Source organism: Marmota marmota, unplaced genomic scaffold (assembly GCF_001458135.2).
Source record: "Marmota marmota marmota unplaced genomic scaffold, marMar, whole genome shotgun sequence".
Classification (NCBI taxonomy): Eukaryota; Metazoa; Chordata; class Mammalia; order Rodentia; family Sciuridae; genus Marmota; species Marmota marmota.
Genome location: NW_026000168.1, coordinates 17,063,034 through 17,085,414, shown reverse-complemented (window position 1 = coordinate 17,085,414; position 22,381 = coordinate 17,063,034). Strand labels below are relative to the sequence as shown.

Here is a 22,381-nt window from a genome sequence, read left to right as displayed (position 1 = left end):
GCTTTCCCAGAAGATTTCAGAGTACTTTGTTTCATTTTCTGCAGGACAAAAATGACACTGGTACTCTTATCATTTAGAAACAAAAATGAACTCAAGAACCTCTGTCAATCTCCTTTCCATTTAGAATTAAATTTCTCTCAGTTTAAATATTAGGTTACATTGCATACTGTGCACCCTAGACATGAAGGAAATTTTACTTTTGGCAGTAGTTGATCTAAAAGTTGTTTTAAGCTTTGAAAGTTTACAAAAGGTAATTTGTTTTCCCAAAAGTTACCTTGTTTAAGGTTTTTAAGAGTAAAAATTTGACATATACATTTCTAGAGTATTTTTCTGAGCCTTGGTATCCTGGTGGCTGGAAATGGGTGCATCTTTACTTTTCCTAAGATGGTATGAAATATACGTGTCTTTTTTTATTGGTGAATTTAGAAAACTGTGCATCATATTTATTTGCTCACTATCACTGGAGGCCAGTGGCATGTGACGGGTGTAATTGAGAATAGCGTTGCACAGCGGACCATTGTGTTTCACTTTTCTTGCCTGAAGAAGAAATTAATAGTACTGTCTGGTGTTCTCAAGGTATCTGGGTTTTGGAGATTCCTGCTTTGCTTATTGGAAGAGTTAGGATATTGATACAAATTTCTCAGGGTTATTTTAAGAAATCAGTGGGAGTGGCTGGGGTTTTGGCCCAGCAGGAGAGCTCTAGAACATGTGAGGCCCTGGGTCTGATCCTCAGCACCACATATAAAAAAGAAATAAAATAAAGGTATTGTGTCCACCTACAACTAAAAACATTTTTTTTTTGTTTTTGTTTTTTTTTTTTTTTTTTAACATTTTTTTTTTAAAGAAGTCGGTGCGATTATAGGCGTGAAAGTCCTCACAGTGATGCACGTAGTAGGTTCATTCCAACAAAGGCTGGAAGCCCATAGTGTGGTCCTGCTCCCTGGAAGCTGAGAGGCCCTGGAGCAGGTGACGATGGGCCACCAGGTTTTCCTAGTTGGTTACTAAATTCCTTCACAAACACTGAACGATGTGGAGAGGAGCACCCGGAATGGGAAATTTCCTGAAAATGCAACTTTATCCTGGAGTGGTTGGCTGGGAGCCGGCTCCCGAGGAGGGAGGAGCCTGAGCAGTGATGGCAGGGACCTGATCGCCGGCGCTGCCTCCCGACGGTCCTTTCCCACCGCCTCGCCCGCGTGCATCCGGGCACTCCAAGTTGTTCCTTTTGTGGGTGATTTTAAAAAAAAAATTACTTTGTTCCAAGGAGAGAGGGCAATCGCTTCTAGAGGCCACCTCAGCATGTTTCCCTTGGGCCCCAGTTGCAGTCACCGTCCCTGTCACCGTCGGGGTATGCTGGAGAGGCACCTGACATTCCTGGCCGGGCAGCACCCTCCTGTGAATAAGGGGAAAGGCTCGCGCGGTGCCAGACGGCCGCCCGCCCGCCCGCGCCTGGGAGGGGTTTCCTAGAGCAGGGCCGGCTCCTCTTCCCCACTGTCCACCCCGCGGGTCACCTGGGCTGCAGGTCCAGGAAGGGGCAGTGGAGCGGGCGGTGGTCGCCTCCTGCTAGAGGCCAGGCTCTGTCCCCCAGCGCCACTCCCCGTCCACACCCGCTGATCGGGAGGGCCGTCCCGCCCCCAGCGAGTCTCAGGTGGCACCCGGCCGGCGCATCCTCGCCTAGTGGTCTGGTGGGAAGGGAAGGGGTGGTCCTTGCGGCTGGACCCCTCGCGGCTGACTCACAGGAAGTGCTGGGAGAGCCCGGCAGCCGGCGCCGCTCCAGGAGCGCCCCGCCCGAGCCTGTTCCCACGTTGGCTGTGCCCGATCTGCCCGCAGAACAATGAAGTGCCTCCAAGTTTGCCCGGACTCCTAGGGACATGCCTGGGACTCCGGGGACCGCCGTCACCATGCTCTGCCGGCGACTTTCCCCAGAAGCTGGGTTTTAAAAAGCCCTTCCTCGGTGGATCGCTTTGTCTGAAGATCCCGGGGTGACCATGGTTCAGCGCTTCAGCCTCCGGAGGCAGCTCTCCAAGGTGGGTCGCGGTTGAGCGAGTCCGAGCCGGGAGCTCTCACCGGCCGGCAGGGCTCCTCTCTCCCCATCCTTCCGTCTGTCAAGCCTGCCTTCCTCTAGTGCTAAGGAGGGGCCGGGAGGAAGCGCTGCCTTTTGTTCTTTCATCTGACAGACACAAAGCTCCAAGGCTGACTGCACTGGCAACCCAGGATGGGGTTTTAGGGAACACCGTAGCTGTCATTTGTGGATTGGGATGAAGTTGTACTCTGCTCCCCAGATAGGATTTCCAGAAGAGTGTGGGTGAGGGAGAGAATTGTAGGTCAGAAGCACGTATTTAATTAGCAATAAATCTAGCAGCTTATGGACCAAGAGGAGAGGACCTTCTTCGTGGGCAGAATCAGGACTGTCATACAGATCTCACCAACAAACCAGGGAAATGATCACAAAAGAGTTCCATGAACAAGACCCTCAGGAAAATGTTAAAATGAGGGCCCTGTGGAGTGTTGCATACTTAATGAAGAAGTGTGTAAAAAGCAATTACCAGGACGCTCACCAGGCAGTTTTTACAGAGTTCTAATTGAAAAACAGGTTTTGCATGTGCTGCTTTGGGGTAAAAGTTCTTTTAATCCGATAAAAATCAAACTTCAAATAAAAAAATAAAAATGGCAGTCACTCATTGGAAGAGGGGATGGTGATTTTATGAATGGCCTGTGGTCGGGGCCACCCTCCTCTATCCAGGATTGAGTCCTTACCTTAGTTCCAATAGGTACCTATGTGGAAAGAGCTGAGCTTTATTTCATAACCCCTGGTGTTCTTTAAAGCTCTGTTTGAAAGATGTAGCATTTGGTGGCTAAATTCTGCCATAGTTCATTCTCTGCAGACAGAAGCCTAAATAGTAAATCAGTATTCATTCTTTACTTACTTGACTCTTGCTCAGAATTAAGTCCTGAAATGTGTTGATCTGAAGGGCAAGCCTTTAGCTCTTTGCAGGTGACCCCAGTGGAGAGTGTGTGCACTGAAGCAAAAAGGAGCAAAGTGTTTGTCACCATCCCCATCTCAAATTGCCGAACTTCTCCTGGACCTCAAAGCCTAACAGCGACTTTTGGGGAGTATTAAAATATATTTCTCTTCCCTACTATGCCAGGTGGGGGGTGGGCTGGGAAGCCCCCAGACTTCTAAACAATGCAGAGGATCATTTTTGTGGCCCCCCAGGTTCTCTAGCACATGTATTTTCAAATGTTCAGTACATTTAAAAAGCAGAAGCTGTTAGAGATTCTTAGGGCAGTGACAGTCCTGCCCAAGAATGTCTGATCGTTGAGAGCCAGGTGATAATAGTGACTAGAAGTTCCTGTATTCTAGGTGTTTTCCTAACAGTACTCCTCTCCCAAATATCCTTTTAACTGTGCTCTTTTTCATTCGTGACTGTACGTGTGACAGTGATTTACAGAAAGAAGGCTTGTGTGTGGAATGAGAGCAGGAGCACATTCTCCCTATAATACAAAGAAATAAAAGGTACATTATATAAAAAACACTCAAGAAAGTAACTCATTTAATTCCTTTCTCTAAAACCCTCTCCCCTATTTTAACATGATTTATGGGTCCTATAATAGATGGTTGGGACCAAATGTAAGGAATTTTGTTTTCTGTCAAGTGCCCTTGACATATGATATGTTCAGTAGTGAACTGAAAGATACTTTGAATTGCTTCAACCTGGAAAGCACTTGAATACAAAGGAGAAACTGAATAGTTATGTCAGTAAGTTGTTGATATATTTGCTGAGATTTAAAAAACAAAAACTATACTTTTATTTGGTCTTTTCAACTAAACCCATAGGTTACCCTAGAGCAGAGAACCTGTCATACCCCATTATGTGATATTCTTGACATACATTGAGTACAAAATGCATCCGATTTTTCACAGATCAAAACAGTTGCATAGTGACAATTTCATATGGTTCCAACTTTAGTTAACAAGTATTTTTGCTGATAAGAAATAATCTGCCACAAGGGCTGGGAATGTAGCTAAGTTGGTGGAGTGTTTTCCTCAAATGCACAAGGCCCTGGGTTCAGTTCCCAGAATAATAATAATAATGATGTGCCACAAGAAAAAGATTTTCTTAAGATGATCCCAGAATGTGTTTTGTAGTGCTAGGGATCCAGCACAGGGCCTTGCACATGCTGGGCAAGTGTTCTGCCACCGAGCCACATCCCTAGCCCAATCTCAGAGTTTTGATATCAATTTCCTATTTTAATAAAAAGAAGTATTGATATGATCATCTTTAGATTCTGTTAGAAATTTGCCGAAAGAACTTATTTGTAAAGTCTGCAGTGACTTTTACCCACTATCTACCTTATATGCTTTTTAACTTAACTTTGGTGTATTCATCCTTAACTTACCCTGAACATTCGCCCTGTAGTACTGAAATGATTGCTGCAGGCTGGTGGTCATTGACATCTGAACTAAGAAAGAGGAAGTAAATTAAGACACAGGTGAAGTCAAAATCTTCAGTTTTTAACAGAGATGATCACCTGTTCCCTTTGATGGACTCTAGTACCTCTCAAAACAGCTCTTCAGTTTCATTGCCTGTTCAGATTATTTTCTTCTTTGGTACCTGTCTTCTGGTACTTCAGAAAGATTCACTAAGGAAAGCTTTTTTTTCCTGCCCTCCATCTCCTGTGTGAGCCAGCCAAAACAGTCTAGAACCTGCGAGTAGGGACATTTCATTTAATTCTCCAGCAAACCTTGAGGTGGGTGGTATCCAGTTTGATTTGTTACTCAAGAAATTGAGTTTCAGAGAAGTCAAGTCATCTGCCTACCATCAGTATGAGTTCAGACAGATCTCACTGCAGACCCGGGTTAAGTTTCCCCACGAATGGCCCCCTGAAATCTCCACCATGCTGGTCATTCTCACCGCCATGGTCTCTGGTATTTCTCCACATGTTGAGCCAGGTTTACAGAAGACAGTATAATAAGTGACTTGGGCAACACCCTAGAGCAGCCCTTTCCCACGGAACTGAACTATATACGCAATAGAGTTTGAACTTACCAAACTTAATAGTGTTTCCCTCAAATAAAGTTGTTTTCATTGGCCAGAGAAATATCAATTTGAATTAATTTAATAAAGCCATGGTAAATGTGAAGTAATTAAATATAAGTTGAAGTTTAACTGCATGTATTTATATGAACGTTTAAACAGTGCTGTGTTTAAAATTTTTTTCATAGGAAGGAGAAAAATTTTACTCGTGAGTTTCTGTTGTAATGTTAAGAGATGAAATGCAGAGGGTTAGACATTCAGAAAGTCTTTTACTTCTTTTGCTTTCTGATCAAAGGAAAATTTTCTCTAAAATTTTTTATGGGTAAAAGGAATCAGTTGAATCCCCTCTTTTCCAGGAATTTCAAAAAAGTTAATGATAAAAGTCTTTGTGAAAAAACTTTTTACGATGAATGGTTTCAGCAAAATGCTATTTTACTTCACTTTTGAATGGTAATTATTTCCATGGTTCAAAAAGTAGATTTAACTGGGCATGGTGGCACACACTTGTAATGCCACCATGTACATGTTGAGATGACAACAACATGTAATATTGTAATCTCAGCAACTGAGGAGACAGGAATCAGGTCACAAGTTCAAGGGCAGCCCCAGTAACTCAGACCTTCAGGAACTTAACAGAGAGTGTCTCCCAATAAAAAAGGACTGGGAATGTAGCTCAGTGGCAAAGAGCCCCAGGGTTCAATCTTCAGTGCCCTCTCCCCAAAATAAAAATTGAATAACTGTGAAATCTTCTAGCCATTTCTTTTCATGCGTTCCACACCCCTGCTTCCATGGGTAAGCAGCTGTTTTTGTCTGTCCTTCCACTGTTGTTTATGGATCCATGAACAAATGTAACATCCATTTCCTTCACTTTCTAGCATCATAGAAAAATGCTGTACTTTTATTTTAAGGTAATACCCTAAACTTCATTTTCTACACGTAGATCTGAATAGTTAACTCAGTTTGAGTTTCCCATTTATTTCCAGAATAGTTAATGACAGCCATGATTCTTTTTCAGTCATTTTTCTCATTCCATTTGAGAGTTCTTTTTGTTCTGTTCAAATTTTTCATTTGGTGAGAAAACAGAGAAAATAAAAATCACACCACTGTTTCATGGGTTGGCCTGTAAAGAGAGTAATGGCTAAAAAGTAAGAGTTGGGAGATCAGCTCCTCCCATTGGCCGTTGATCTGTTGAAATCCTCTAATCTAGGCTTGTCAAGCTTATCTTTGCCCTTTCCACGTTGCTCAGTGTACTGTTATTTGGTGTCAATCTGATATCAGCAAAAGAAACTTGAGAATTAGAGAAATGTTGATAATAATTTATATTTTTAATCAAACCCTGTTTTTCGGAAGTAGTTTCTTTAGAATATCCACCTGATTTCTTTTGGATTTATGACCTGTGATGATTTATATGACTGACTTAATCTTTCTGTGACTGTGTCTTCATCAATAGAAAGAAAATAGGGATTTCTTTCTTTCTTTTTTTGGGGGGGGGGATATTTCTTATTTCCGTTTGAAGTAGATTAAATAGGGTCATTTAACAGTATTTAGTGACTAAATGGCAAATTTTATACTAAGTACGTTTTACTACAACTTACGAAAATGTGTTGAGCCCCTTCAGTGGTGGACACTATGAACATACAGTGAAATAGTGTGTTCTTTGTCATTCATAACCCCAACTGGGTGGGTGGCGAACACCTGGAATTTCAGCACTTGGGTAGCTAATGCAGGAGGATCACAAATGCAAGACCAGTCTGTGCAACTCGGTGAGAGCCTGTCTCAAAATAAAAACAGCAAAGGGCTAAGGATGTAGCTCAGTGGCAGAGTACCCCTGGGTTCAATCCCTAGTATTGCACATAAACAAAATAAAATAAAACAAAATCCAAATACACATAGATAGGGAGTCAGTACTGGATGGATACATTTAAATAATGGAAAAACATACAGCATTTCTTTTTGTGATCTTTTTAATTAATTTTCAGTTACTCTATATGTTGGCTAGCTTCATACTTGGAAATGTAATGTTCTGCAATTTTATTTTACTAACAGTTAATGTCATGTCTCCCTGTTAATCAACTTACTTTTGAGAAACTAAAATCATGTTCTAACTGTCTTGACTAGTCATGGACCATCAGCATGATAGGACCATTCCATATGTCACAAAACCAAAATAGGAAGACTGACGAGTTTCTTCTCTTTTATCAAATGAGACTCCTATAGGATCGATTCCATATGCTCTGCCTGTGGTGGTAACAGAGAATTGCCTTCCTCTGCAGATGCATTGGGAATTAATATACTAAAATAAAGAGACTTATTTAGGAATGTGTATGCTATCACTCTGAAATCTTTTGTGATAGCGACACTGGATTAAATTTTTTTTTTAATTAAAATTTTTAAATACTGCTAATAATAGTAAATGATTGACCATGTAGAAGAACATGCTCCCCCTGAGAAGATAGTTGAATCACCTTGAAAGTGTGCCCCATTTTTTGTTTGTTTTTGTTGTTTAAGTACACAGCTAGTTGAGTTGTTTTTTCAAGAGCTATTGATAGGTTAAATGACTCTTATGTTAGTTTTGAAAATCAATGAGCCGATATACTTGGAAGTGCTTTGAAAACTATAAGGGCTATATTATTTTCAGAACTTAAAGTGATGGTTTTTTTATTATTCTGTCTTTCTACTGGTATTATTTAAAAGATGTGACTGTTTTTAAAAACTGCTTGAGAATACACACATACTTTTTCATTCAGTCTTATGTGGAGTTTTTTGTATGCACATAAACTGTCTCTGGGAAGGTATAGTGATTGCTTTTGAGGACAGGACCTGAGAAACTTGGTGCTAGGGAGTCTTGCAGAAGTAAAATTTCAGACTAATAATTCTGTGGGGTGGCAGGGTGGGGGGCTGGGGTTTGAACCCAGGGCCTTGTGCATGTGAGGCAAGCACTCTACCAACTGAACTAGATCCCCAGCCCCAGACTCTTAATTCTTAAGTGAAAACCATTGCCAATAGTTTACTTAGAGGTCAATGTTGAAAGATGATATTCTCTGGGTTTAGAACTTTGCCACAACCATCCACGTTAATCAGATTGAAGATAACCTTTGTGTGTTACACATATATTTGTGATCTAGAATCACTAACTCTTTAACAGATATTTTGAATGAATTTATTTTGTTTAAATTACTATTCTGAAAGCACATTTTTTTGAATTGTAGATAAATGTAGGAACACATTTGTTTTATCTTTCTACTGAAGCTGCATGTAATAGTTAATAGTATGAAATAGTTTGATTTTTTTTTTTCTTGAATCATTTTGGCTTACATGAGAATGGAAAAAAAAGAATTTGCTCTCTTGGACATCCTGGGCTGAGGTAAGACTCAGTGTCTGCTATATACGAGGAATTCTAACATAAGTCTACTGTCAACTATGCGGGATAAGAAGAAAGCAACACAAATAGAACTTGCCTTCAGCAGTTCCAGAAATCTTTAAGTTTCAGTTTGTTCCATCATTTGCTTCATAAGAAACAGCTCACTTCACCTTTCTTCATTGGAAATGTAGTGTTTGAGAAGATTCCATCTTAAAGCCAGCTGTGTCTGAAACCCAAAGGTAGCCCATAGAGTAGAAAACACCCTGTAGCTTCTCTTCTCACCTCTAATAAATTTTTTCCCCAAAGGTTTTGTCACTGAAATTAAGTAAACCATGGCTGGCTGTGTGACTTGGGACAAGTCATCTGACCTGTGAAGGTTTCTCTTCATCTGAAAAGCGTTATCTAGGACACTTTAGTGATGTCTAATTTGGTGATGCTCTGTTTTGTGCTATCTCCCCATCCCACACACACACACACACCCCGGGGCTCCCCACACACTCAATGACTCTCCATAGCAAACACCCAAGAAAACATCCAGTTTTCTGTCGGAGGGACCTAATCTTATGTGGTGGTAGTTTGTGAAAGTCAATAAATAAATTCATGATTTTAGTGGGTGGGTTTAGTGGTTAGTGTCTAGCCGGCTCTGGATAATTGATTCTGAGATTAGAAGGCAAACTCAGACATATGCTGACTAGACACATTCCTTCTATCTCATTCTCTCAAAAGAAAATTTGAAGTTCCCTTTTTTTCTTTTTTTCATGCTGGGGATTGAACCAGGGTTGCTTTCCTCCTGGGCTACACATCTTCGTACCTTTTTATTTCTTAATTTGAGACAGGGCCTGGCTAAGTTGCTGAGGCTGGACTTGAACTTGCAATCCTCCTGCCTCAGCCTGCCGAGTTGCAAGATGAAGTTTCTTTATGAAAAGAGCCATTCTTTCAAGTGGAAATTCACCTCATATAAAACAAAATTTTCTTCATCTGATGGTATGTTGGAACTTCTGTGCCTTCTGAGAGCTGGCTGCTCCGAATCTTAAGGAAAAGTTCATAATATCTGAGAATATAAAACAGATAAAAAGTTTAAAGCAAGCTTTTTATTTCTGTGAAATTAATAGCAAATGACATGAATTTGGAAGGGAGAGTGCATTGGGAGGAGGTTCTTTTGAACCTGAAGGGAGCTTACAAAACCCTGTAGAGGAATCCCCATCAGGGTTCCCAACTTTGCCCTATAACCCCCAGCATTTCTCGAGAATGTGACTTGGATTACAGCGGTCATCCTTTGGGAAGGCCTCCCATTCTGGTGTCTAATCCCAGAGGAATCCTTGGCTTTGCAAATCACTGAGAGGTGAAGTGCAGGCAGGAAATCGTCCAGGAAGGTGGCAAGATCACCAGGTAGGGTTTGGTTGAGAGGAGCATGCCGTGTTTCATGTCTGTTGTTTGAAGATGTTCTAATGGGAATAGCCTTCCAAAACCTAATCTGAGAGTGAGTTTCTAATCTGTAGGGTATTTAAGGTAATAGGTTCACAAGCTGAATGTCCTCAGTGGAGGGAATGGAGCTCTGCATACCATATAGGTTCCCTCATATTGCTCCTTAACTGGAAGGCCTTAATATACTTGTCTAATGTTCTTTTGCTGTTTTCTAATTATTTGAAGATGAGACATCAAAAGTTATACAAAGTGTAACTTCCTCTTTTCAATGTAGTATGTTGTACTGTGAGCATTGAAACTTAGGAAACTAGATATAAAGATAAGCCTCCTTTAACAAATTCTCTTTGGACACTACTGGAAACCTGACCCAGTGGATTCAGTAGTGGTGAATGCTTATTAGTATTTGATTCTTATGAGATCATGTTGTTGATCCCTGTATTTAGATAACACCTGACCCCTGGGACTTTGAGAAAAATTTAAAGTATATAATATTAATTCTGTGTATACTCTTCAAGTTGGAGAGAACTTAGAACATGCAAATGGAGGGTAGAAAGTTACATTAAAATGGGCTGGGGATAGAGCTCAGTTGGTAGAGTGCTTGCCTTGCACGCACAGGGCCCTGGGTTCAGTCCCCAGCACCACACACACACACACAAAGGTGAACTTTTGCTTTGCTTCCAACTGCTCTCCTTTACTCCTGCTACGGTGGCTACATCCAGTCCTTGCTGTTATTAAATGTAGCACATTTGCCACTAGTCCTTGGTCCTTGTCCTCCCCTCTGCCTGGAAAGCGTTGCCCCCAGATACCTGCATGGGTCACTCTCCCCCTTCTTTCAGGTCTCAGCCTAGATGTCACCTCTTCAGGAGGTGCTGACTGACTGTTCCCTTAAAACAACAAAACCAGTCCCCGCACACGTCTTTCCCCGACTTCTTATCTCCCAGCCCAGTTTCTTTCCTTTCCTCCTCCAGTGTGTTTTTCATTCTGTGACATAGTATATGTTTTTCTTTCATTTTTGTCTGCACTCCCCTCCCCTAGTGTATATATACTTTATGATAATGAATTCTGTCTATTTTAGTTACTTCTGTATCCAGGAACATAGAACAGTATCTGGTACCAAGTAAATGCTAAAAAATATTTATTTCATAAATGAATTTGACAAACAATAATTACAGAATTGGCTAGTCTTCCATTTCCTCCACCCCATCTCCTCCCCCCCATATGATTGCCACCCCCCCACTACTTCTAATCCAGCCTTTATTTGCTGCACAGTGAGTGGTATCATGTTTGATAAGGCCCAGGCACATGGTAGACCCCAAAATAAATATCCGTTAAATCTTTCTGAAAGATAAATATCATGGTCTCTGCTCATGTTATCTTCTTTCCCAGATGTCAGACAAGTCTGAATATCAGAAACGGCAATAAATTAGTTACAGGTGTCTGCATTTCTAAATTCATCTTTTTGGTGTGATGAGAAGAACCCAAAGTAGAAGTCCCGAGTTGTTCTGTCTGATTTTAGACAAATCAGTTTCTCTTTGCCCCAGCCCTTCTTCTTAAAATGACATAGTGCTGCGTGCCCTTACTGTCCCATAGGAGCAAGTGAGACAATGACTGTGAATATACTTGGCATGGCATTTAAAATTCTTAAATATAGGGTAATGGTTTGACCACATTTTTTGTAACTTTCAGGTATTTTTAAACAGGTCACCAAAGCAAACGTGGTCAAAATTAATTCATATTGCTTTGTTCAGGCTCAGTCCAGTTTACTACTTTCTTGGTGATGCCATCCAGTTTTAAATGCCACATGTATGTTGACAGTCCTCAAATGTATATTTCCAGTCTTGCTCTTCCCTTGAATTCTAGAGTGTGCGTTTATTTACCTACTTATCTCTCTCAGGATGTCTGATAGACATTGAGAACTTAATATGTCCAAGACTTAATTAAGCTTCTGATATCCTCTCCTTCTTTTGGGTTTTCAGTAATGGCACCTCCCTTGTCCAAAATCTTTTGAGTCAAAATACCTCTTTCTTATTCCCAATATATATGCAGGTCCTCTTGGCACCACATCTCCAAGATGTGGCTCTTTCTCACCACCTTCATTGAGTCTCCTTGTCTCCCAGCCACCATTCTTGCCCCACTAGGATTTATCCTTAACATAGGAGCCAGAGTGACATTCATAGAACTTAAGACAGTGACGGAAGCCCTCCAGCGCCGCCTTCTCCCGATCAGTCCTGCGTGGCCTCTAAGGCCCTACACGTCTGTCTGTCCAGAGGACACTCTCTGCCATTCTCTGTGTGATCTCCCTGGGAGTTCTACTTCTAGCCTGACCCTGGCTGTTCGTCACCAGCTTTCTTCAGCAGTTGAGGTTCCAGCTGGAAGACAGCATGAAAGAAGAGAAACCCTAAGTTCTGTGGAGCTGTGTACTGTCTCCGTGGTCTACATACAGGTCCTTGGGAGCTTGGAGAGGGAAAAGTACACTAGGGGAACTTGCGGTGGGCAGAGGGCCAGCCACAGGAGAGGGAACAAGGAGGAACCCCCGTCTGTTTTATTCTCTGCTGTCCCCCGGGACCTGTGTTGTGCACATTGTTTATTTATGTACTGTCCTACGTGATCAGGGAAAGCAGCCTGACCATAGTATACATTGGCAAAGAAAAATGTGTGAAGGTGTTTGAGGAAGCCAAGTCTGGATGCTTGAAAAAAGATGTTGTGGTAGTTTAGATGAGTGTTAGAAAACCAGCCATGTTCTTGAATAGAAGAAAATTCATGGTCCGAATGGTGTACTCAGAGGTTTTTTTGTAAGACTACAAAGCCTTCCAGTAGAACTTTCATTCTTAATTTTTAAAATATTTTTTTTAGTTATCGATGGACACAATACTTTTATTTTGTTTATTTAATTTTAATGTGGTGTTGAGGCTCCAACCCAGGGCTGAACACGTGCTCGGCGAGCGCTCTACCACTGAGCCCCAGCCCCAGCCCTGCCAGTAGAACTTTCCAGGGGACTAAGAATGTATCTGTTTTGTGCTGGCTAGTGCTGAGGAACTGAGTTTATTAATTTATTCAATTTTAATTAACTTTAAATTAATAGTCCCCTTTATTTATTGGCTACCATAATGGACGGTGTGAGAGAATCCTAGATATGTGGGGAGTGAACAGAGTAGGGTTGAGAGGACAAGTAGTAGGATTTTAGAATAATGAAGTTTTAAAAAGGAATGTAACCGTTATTTAGAAGGAAGACCAACAGAATTTAATGAAAATGAGATGTCACACCAAAAGAAGGAAGGCTGTAGGTTTGCATCTGAAGCCAAAACTCTTGAGTAATAAGGAATCAATTGTTAAGGAAATAGATTTGGGGTGAGCTGAAGGGTAATTTGTTGGCAACATAGTATGCCCCAGCGTTCGAGTTTGATTATATTCTGTCTTTGGTGAAGGTAGAATGGCTAAATAGAGAGATTTTTGTGTATGGAAATAGAGAATTTGGGATTTGGTAATGGTGACATTAGCTTACGGACAATAGTTGAACTCTCTTTTTAAAAAAAATTTATTTATTTATTCTAGTTTATTATACCTGACAGCAGAATGCATTACAATTCATATTACACACATACAGAGCACAATTTTTCATGTCTCTGGTTGCACACAAAGTCGAGTCATACCATTCGTGTCTGCATACATGCACTTAGGGTAGGGACGTCCATCTCCTTTCACTGTCTTCCTTACCCCCCTGCCCTCTCCCTTCCCCTCTCCCCATTTAGTAGTCAAACTCTTGATGGAAGGATTTTGAGCACATACAGTGAAGGTGTCGATTAATGTCAGATGGCAAAGAGGAAGTAGAAACAAAGACTGCTTGAATGTAGTTGCCACAGGTTCAGTAAAGGGAGAGACCCGGAAGATCGTCTTCTAAGCCATTCATTTTACCACTGAGGAAAGTGACACTCAGAGGTGTGGAATAAGATGCTCATGTTCCCACATCTTATAAACATCAAATTGAGATCTGGAACCCAAATTCTGTGCTGACCGTTTTGATTTACCATTTTTCGTACTATGTTGGCAAAGCATTAAGTCTTAGAAGTAAGATTTCAGTAGAGCAAGATGGACACTAGGTAATGTCCTAGTGATGAGAAGGGGGAGTGTGGGTGGGGACGTAGAGTAGCTAGTGTGGGCACCTCTTCGAGGAGTCTGGAAGTGAAAAAGATGGCTGGAACAGCACGAGGCAGCGAAAGCCGATCAGAATTGTTTCAATACCAGAAATAACATTGAATAAACTTTCCCAGCATGACAGCAAGAAATAAAAGTGACACAATGGTATCGTCTCCTAATACTGCCAGGAAGATGAAGTGCTTAATTCAAGATCCTAGTGAAGCCAGAAGTGAGAAAGGGTCATGCTCTACTGCACTTGGTTCCACGTGTCTTCAAGATGCCGGTTGTTGGTGTGCTTGGCATTTTACTTGGAAAGACACAATTTCATGCTTCCTGTTTTTGATTTGGCCGTCAAGGTCACTTGATCTGCTGAGGTCTAAAAGACTTCAAGAGGCAAATCTTTAGCACAAACATTTTGAGTATATTCTTTGATTAACTTTTAATTACTAAATTACTACTTTGAGAATATTTACCATGATACTAAAGGACCAATTGTTGTGTAAATGAAAAGTCCAATAAATGGTATCATTTCCATCTTTAAAAGGATGTCAAATGGGAAAGAGTCTTGATGACGCAGTGAATGCAGGTGACAAGGGTACAACCTGGAGAAAGAGAATTTCAGATTGCTAAGGACTCGGAAGACTTTTATATTATAATTTATTAGAAAAAAATATCTTCAGATTAAATTCCTTGGCTTTAACCCTGTGGGGAGATTAAATGTTTAAATATAAGAGATGTTTAATTTTGCAACAGTGTCTGGGTGTCTTAGGAGGGAAATGTAACCAGGGGGTTTGGAAATCACACGTTGGTGTTGGTTTTCTGAACCTCCTCATTGCTGAGAGCACATGCGCACTCTTCATTGATTTGCTGCTGCCAGGCAGCCTCTGTATGTCATGCTGGAGGACAGGGCGCTTCTGCTTGCAGTCACTGAATTCTGAATGAACCGGCAAATCAAGGTAGAGTTGTTTGAGGCCAGAGTCTTGGATGATCCACCACCACCACCACACCACACCACACACAAACACACACACACAAGAACAACAACAACAAAAAAAAAAAAACAACCCAGTTTGGATGGACCTAGCCTCTATTAATTGTTTCTTTCAAGAGAGTATTTTACCTTGGGAGAATAGTGTACTTCCAGCAATTATGCTGCCCTACAGGAATTATGAAATCCAATCTATACTTATGGCAGGAAAGGAAAAAGCATCATGAGCCTTTTTTTTTTTTAAGCAGTGAGGAAACAACAGCACAAACAACAATTGATTAGTAATCCTGCCTCTTGCTGGGCATCTCCTCCAAGATTCTAGTTTTAGCAAATGCACACAAACATTTAAGTGACTTAAAAGGTAGGTCACCAAAGCCAGGATCATGGCGCACACCTGTGATCCCAGTGACTCAGAGGCTGAGGCAGGAGGATTGAAAGTTCAAGACCAACCTCAGCAATTTAGAGACCTTGTCCCAAAATAAAAAATAAAAAGTGCTGGGGATGTGGCTTTGTGGTAAGTACCCCAAAAAAAAAAAAAAAAAAAAAAAACCAAACAAACAAACCAGAATCCTGTCTCTTGCCTTCCAGTTTCATATTCTTTTGGCCTTAATGTTAAAAGGAAAATTGTGCTCTGGGTTTAATTTTTTTTTTTTTTAATGTATACCCTGGTCTATTAATATACTGTAGGAAATGGACTGCTATCTGGGAATTTCAGAATTGTAAACGCTGTAGTTTGCTTTGTAGAACTTTTCAGCTTAGAAGAATGTGTCTTGTTTACTTTCTGCTTGCTAAGCATGTATGACTGGCATGAGGCCTCCAGCCCTGCTGCCCACATTGTCTGTACAGAAGAACCAGCAGTTTGTTAGAGAGGAACAAAGAGAAGCAAGGAAAATAATTTTCCTTTGGCCGGAAGATACCACTGGAGCCTCGATGGCCAGAGTTCAGGCCCAAACCAAAGTAGAGGGCAATCAATAGAGAGCAGTGTGTGCTGTGGGAGGGCAGCGCAGGGGCTGGGCTGGATCGCCAGGCATGCGGGCTAAGGGTTCCCATTGGCCAGCGGGGCTTCACCCTTGTGTTCCCAGTTAGGTCTGAGCAGGACCCATTCTGGCATTCTCCTCTAGCCCAGGGTTGCTGAGGAATCTTGTTTTCAGCTCAGTTTGTTTTTGTTGTTGACTTCAAAACGCCAAGCCTCTTGGTTCCCATCAAGGGACGGCCAGAGGATATGATGTAACAAATAAGAGCTCCAGAAAAATGAGAGCCCATTGGTCTGTGGTGCTGTATTCTTTTCTTCTAACCTGTCTAGTTTTAGGACAGTCAAGAGGTCTTGTTCTGGAATAAGAAAAGCCTAAGGATGTTGTGTTTTGAGGGGAAAGTACGGACGTCCTCCCTCAGCCGTACCCAGGAGTTTCCTGGAAACTAAATTGCCTGCACCGAAGTGAGTCTGGCAACTTACTTATTTTTGAAAATGGAGAGTCACTATGTTGTGGAGGCTGGCCTCCATCTTGAGGCCTAGCCTCCTGGGTAGCTGGAATTACAGGTGTGCGCCACTATTCTGGGTTTGGTGACCTTCCCCCCTCCCTTTTTTAATACCTTCGATTTATTTATTTATCTATCTATTCATCTGTCTATTTATTTATGTGGTGCTGAGGATCGAACCCAGGGCCCTGCGCGTGCTAGGCGAGTAGAGCCACAAGCCCAGCCCCTGGTGACCTACTTTTAAGTCACTTAAATGTTTTTGTGCATTTGCTAAAAGTGGAACCTTGGAGGAGAGTTCAAGACGGCCCCTCTCTGTCGTTGCTTCATGAAGAACTGTTGCTGGGCTTGTTTTTGTGTTCTCAGAATACCTTTGGATCTTCAACTCACATTATTCCCTGGAAGATCACTGTGAATTTCTGTACCGTGCTGGTGTCTTGAGTGCTATTTTTTTCCTCAGGGACGGGAAGATTACCTTTACAGTAGTAGCCGTGATTTATTGGGCACCTGTTGTATTACAGATGTTGTACTCAGCACTTGGTGCACAAGATCTCATTCAATCTTCCTAGCAGTTACGAAAAATAAGGTTCAGATTGAGACTTAGAGAAGTTACACTTAGAGAAGATTGTACTATTTAAAAATTGTTTTGAAATTCTTTTTAGTTAAGATTGTACCATTATCTAAATAGTCTTTCCCTTTTTTATGGTTTCATATCATATTCCAACTGCTGGCATAGTTCCTGGCACATGGCAATCACTATTGATTGAATATGCATCTAATTCATGGCGACATGCTTTTCCCTAATGCCGAGCAGCCTTGAATACTCCTGTAGCTTCCAGTACTTTACCACTTCTGTCTGGTTTAGCTGTTTTCTCTGGCCCTTCTTTTTTTGGCCCCCCTCCCTTGTTCTGTTCATTCTTGAGGTGTTCATAGTCCTTGGGGCTCTTGTTGTAGACCCTCGTTCGCCCACACTCTCTGCATTTCCCCTAGGCAGTATCTAAGAGGTGTCATTTACCATTCACGTGTGCAAGATGCCCGCCTCGAGATTGCTAGCCACGGTCTGTCTCACAAGCTGAGCTTTATTTGTTCTACATATTTTACCATTTATTTAAGTCATCAGCAAACATTTATTGAAGATCAACTCAACATCATTATGCAAAGTGTCGCAGTGAAGAAGATACCCGGGGTTTCCGTGCTGAAGAAGCTGGTGGGGAACAAACAAGACAGTGGATTGGGTTAATGTGACAGAGAGCGGTCAGGGAAAGACTCTCTGATGAAGTGATGTTTGAGTTAAAATTTGAAGGTAAAAAAGCAGGAAGGTGATGTGTGCTCAGAGGGTCGACAGGAGTGGCAGGTTCCTCGTGCCAATACCTACCCAGTCTAGGGGCCGTGGTTGGTGACAGCAGTTGATGACAGAATACTACTCCTGTGGGGTTGGAGGCTCCGAGACGTAGTTCAATTCATCTTAAAATTCAATAAGAAGACCTTCCAGGGTTTCAGTAGGGAGTAGCATGATCTGACTGATCCATATTTTGAAAAAATGACTCGTATGAGGACTGGAGGGAGTCGATGAAGCTCTGCAGAAGGGTGGCGACAGTAGAGAGGAAGAGAAGCAGACGCGTTTGTGTGAGGAGCTTGACAGGGTTTGGAACAGATTAAATGTGGAAATGGGGGGACACAGACACTTGGCTGTGTGGCATCTCTTCTAGGGTGCCTCTGACATCCATCCTCCCTCCCTTTCTTCCCTGAAGCACACTTTTCCATTTTTCTTTTTTAGTATTTTTTAGATGTAGTTGGACACATACCTTTATTTTATGTATATGGTGCTGAGGATGGAACCCAGGACCTCGCACGTGCTAGGCAAGTGCTGTACCACTCAGCAGCAGCCCTCCATTTTTGTTGTTGAGTATGATCAGGAATGTCCCCAAAAGCCAGGTGTCAAGGCCTGGTCCCCAGCTTGGTGCTGTTGGGAGGGGGGCCTAGCAGGAGGCGTCAGGTTGCTGGGCATCTCCTCACAGGGGCTTGTGAGGTCCTGGTCTCTTGTCCTTCCCCCTCTTGCCCCTGACCGTGGGGTGAGTGGCTCTGCTCTGCTGTGTGCTCTCATCCTGAAGAGCCGCCTCACCTAGTGTCCCATCCTCATCACTGTGGCCGACTTCCACCTGGTCCCCTCGCCTCCCACACCCTCCCCCTGGCTGATCCACCATAGATTCTGCAGATGGCTTTGATAACGGCATTTTCTCTGCTGACGATTCTCTACTAACTCCTCGAGGATAGTCCTGAAACCCCCTAGTGTGATCTGTCGCCCGCCCTTCCTATGATCTGGTCCTGTCCCCTCCCCACACACGCCCCCGCCTTGCCCTCAGTGAGTGGTGGGAGCTGTTTCTGCATTCAGTCTTCGTCCTGTTCCCTCTCTCACCGCCCACTCTCCACCCTCCACTCCAATCACAAGCAAGCGGGCAAAGTTTTCCAGTGTCCTCTGGGTCTCGGTCCAGGTGTTGTTCTGACCCGGGAGCTCTGGTTGTGTCCTTTGTGTTCCCCTGGCACTGTTCCTTACCCCCATGGCACTGTGGCACTATTTGGAATGGCCTGCGTTTTCCACTGGACTAAAACTTCTTGAAGCCAGAGATGGTCTAGTCCATGTTCATCAGTGCACCTCTGACGTCCAGGGGCCTCATTTATAAAATATTTCATGAAGGTGAGCTGTTAAGAACGGGAGTGTGATCCTGGAACACTCAGGACATGTTGGGCATTCGAGCAGTGACATGTTTATAGGAAGAATTTCAGTATACATAGGCCATAATCCGATACCTCTGGACCAAATGACCAACTGGTCAGTGCCCTGAACTTCTTGGAAGTGACCCACAAGTCTTTTTGACATGACCCCAGCAGTGTTTGTGTAACTGTAGAAACCGCCATGTTAATGCTTATATTTTTCCTTCTCCAGGCCTAGAGTCAGGATGTTCCTTCAAGAAGCCTCGGTTCCCTTTAGTGGAGATAGATATTTAGAGAGCATTTGGAGCACTGAGCGTGCCCGTGGCCACTGTGTTGTGCTAACAGGACAACTGAGATCAGTGCTTCTCTGTTAATTTGCCAACTTGATGTTGATTAGGCTTTTTTTCCAACTTACTTTTCACATTTGGGGTTTTTTTAATTTCAAATTTAATTTGGTTTTATGATTTCATAGAATATTTACAAGATTCCAAAGTTAATTCTACAAAACAAAGTATTTTCAGAGAAGTTTAGCTTGTTTCCTTGTCCTGTCTACTTAATCGCTTGTTCCAGCAAATCTCCTTTTGGACATTTGATTTGTCCACAGGCTGTTGCTTTCGCAAATACAGCTGGGGTAGTTGGCTTATGCCAGAGTCTTTGGGCTCAGTTGCAAGTGGCTTTGCTAGACTCTACGATATTTCTATCTCAGGGGGTACTGGTATTTTACATTCCCACCAACAGTTTCTGGGAGTGCCTCTTACGTAGAGGACGTTATAACTTGGTGTCTTAATATAATTTTAATTTGTATGTTTTATTGTGAGCTTTGAGAGCTTCTCATGTTTAAAGGCCACTGTATTCACTTCTTTTTATGTCTGTACGTTCTTGTCTGTTCCTATTGCCACCAGCCTAGTTCAGACAATTATAGTGGGTTTTTAACTGCTCCCACTAGGTCCAGGTTTGCTTTCCACACACCTGCTCTGCCCACGCACCACCTAGATCTTTCTAAACTCTGTCTCCCATAGTCCGTCTCCTGCCACGCACAACACGGCTCAGCGGCTCCCTCTTTATTCAGACTGCATTCAAGCCCAGCTTGGTGTCGGGCCCTTGATAACTTGGCCCAGCCACGCCCAGTTGCTCCTTGCTCCTTAGTGCTCCAAAGGTGATTGCTTTGTTTTATACTCCAAGTTTTTCTTCCAGCCTGGACCATTTTATTCTTCTTTTCCCTTCCCAATCCTGCTCTCCTGCAGTCTCCTTATCCAAATTTTACTCATTCTTAACCCAGTATCAAATGCTGCCACCTTGTAATGCCTCACATATTCTCTTTTAAGTGATCAGCTTAATCTCCCCCAGGCAATGCTCGTATAATTTTTTTCCCCATCTCTTTAGCTTTTATTAGAGTGGCAGTTATGACTGTTGAGGGGACCAGACGTTTAACTTGAGCTTCAGCCTAACCGTGCTCAGCCTTTTCTTCACATGTGCAGATCGCACTGGCAAAGGCTGTGCGTGTCCCTGAACCCAAATTCAGATTGTGCCTCCTGAGTGAGATGTGAGGAAATTCTCACTCTCCAGACACTCTGGGTGGATGAAGTTGTAGAGTTAAAATTCACAGCTCAGGAGAGTTTTGATGATGTTTTAAATATTGTATCAGACCTATTTTCTGAATGCCTCAGTAAATACATCTTCAGTTTGAATTTTTGCTCTTTGGTTTTAATTGGACCCAAGATAATTACAGAATCCCTGAGAGCCCCAAACAGTTATCAATCTCAGAGAAAATTGTTTGCTTGCCAAGGACAACATGTTCCCCTTTAATAATAATAAAGGGAAATAAAAGTTCCATTTTGTACCAAAAAATGCAGGGCAAAGCTGGCCACTTGAATTTATAACACGTGACAAAATGAAAAATTGAGTATCTCGGCTGAAATAATCCTTTGGTTATTATAACTTTGTACGGATATCTTAAATTACTAAAGGAAAAAGGTAAAGAAAATATTCTGTTGATTTTGATCCTGAGCAGGTTCATGATGAGTAACAAAGAGCACTTAAAAAATATTTTTGTCCCTTGCTCTGTCTCTTGCAGTCCACACAGCCTAGTCCCGTGAGAAAGAAGTGAGCTTTAATTACTCTTGGTTAACTTTTATCCCCAACTAAGAGTAAAAATGGTAGAACATACAAGATTTACATCGTTTCCAATGTCAGTGTAAGAACCTTGTGGAGTTACTTTATTTTTTCCAAATTTTTTATTGGTGCATCATAGTTGTACATAGTGGTGGGATTTGTGGCTCCATATTTGTACCTGCACACAACACAGCAGGATCATTGGGCCAATGTCACCGTCACCCCCTCCCCTGCCCCCTGGTCCTTTTCCTCCACTCTGCTGATCTTCCTTGCATTTTCTTGAGGTCTCCACCCCCACCCCACACCCCTTTTCCCTTTCCCTCTCTACTTCCACACCACACAGGAGAGAAAACATGGCCACCTTTGGCTGACTGGGTCTGGCTCATTTTGCTTAACATAATGTCTCAAGCTCCATCCATTTTCCTACAAATGACATAATCTAATTTTTTTATGACTGGATACAACCCCATTGTGTATATATTTCCCTCTTTTTGTCTCCTTTCGTCTGTTGAGGGCCCCCTGCTGGTTCCACAGCTTGGCTGTTGTGAATCGTGCTCCTGTAAACAGGGCTGTGCAGACACCAGAATAAACTGGGCGCAGCCCTGAAGAAGATTATGTAACCCACCCCTTGATTTTATAGATGAGCAAGTCCTGCCTGCATGGAATGTGAGAAGAAAAATACTTTGAACTAAATAAATACCAGAGTCATATTTTATCCTCATTTTCTCTTGAAGGCTGTATTGATTTCATGTGGGATTCTGGTGTACAGCTTAGATCTTTGTTTTTCTTTACAATTGAGTCTTCAAACTGTATTTTTGAGTTACACAAAGAATGAATGGTTTTACTTTCTCAGGGCAGAGGACAATAGGAGAGGGAAACAAACAGATCTCATCAGTGGGATTTACAGTAAGTGAAAACAAAGTCCCTAGATCTAGTTGCTGAGGTCGTTTCTACTAGGTACTCCTCACTCAGGGACACCTTAAGGTGCTTATGTCTAGGTAGGTGGACATTGGTAAAAAACAACTTTCAGAAGTTGTTTGGATTTGGGGTCTTGTTTTGTTTTGCAATGAAACATCATACAGGATTAGAAGGGAGACCTGTGGCCTCCTATCCATTGTAACACACCTCAAGTAAACTGAA

General features: G+C 42.3%; 1 protein-coding gene and 1 long non-coding RNA gene across 7 annotated transcripts in view; one reads left to right on the top strand and one right to left on the bottom strand.

Annotated features, from left to right (window-relative positions):
- The window catches only part of Tmcc1 (transmembrane and coiled-coil domain family 1), a 173,501-nt gene that overhangs the window by 76,661 nt on the left and 74,459 nt on the right, over positions 1-22,381 (top strand). Inside the window, exon 1 of one of the 6 annotated variants that reach the window (XM_015495051.2) lies at positions 1,841-2,024. The exons of the other annotated variants lie outside the window; for them this stretch is intronic. Coding sequence (XP_015350537.1) covers positions 1,986-2,024 — 39 coding nt within the window. The 5' untranslated portion in view covers positions 1,841-1,985. Of the gene's footprint in view, positions 1-1,840; positions 2,025-22,381 lie in introns of those variants that run through there. 6 annotated transcript variants of the gene reach the window in all.
- On the bottom strand, positions 53-20,776 carry LOC125611751. The gene is made up of 3 exons (XR_007342003.1): positions 20,642-20,776; positions 3,794-3,798; positions 53-63 (listed from the first exon to the last, which is right to left on the bottom strand). It is a non-coding gene; the product is annotated as an uncharacterized LOC125611751 (long non-coding RNA).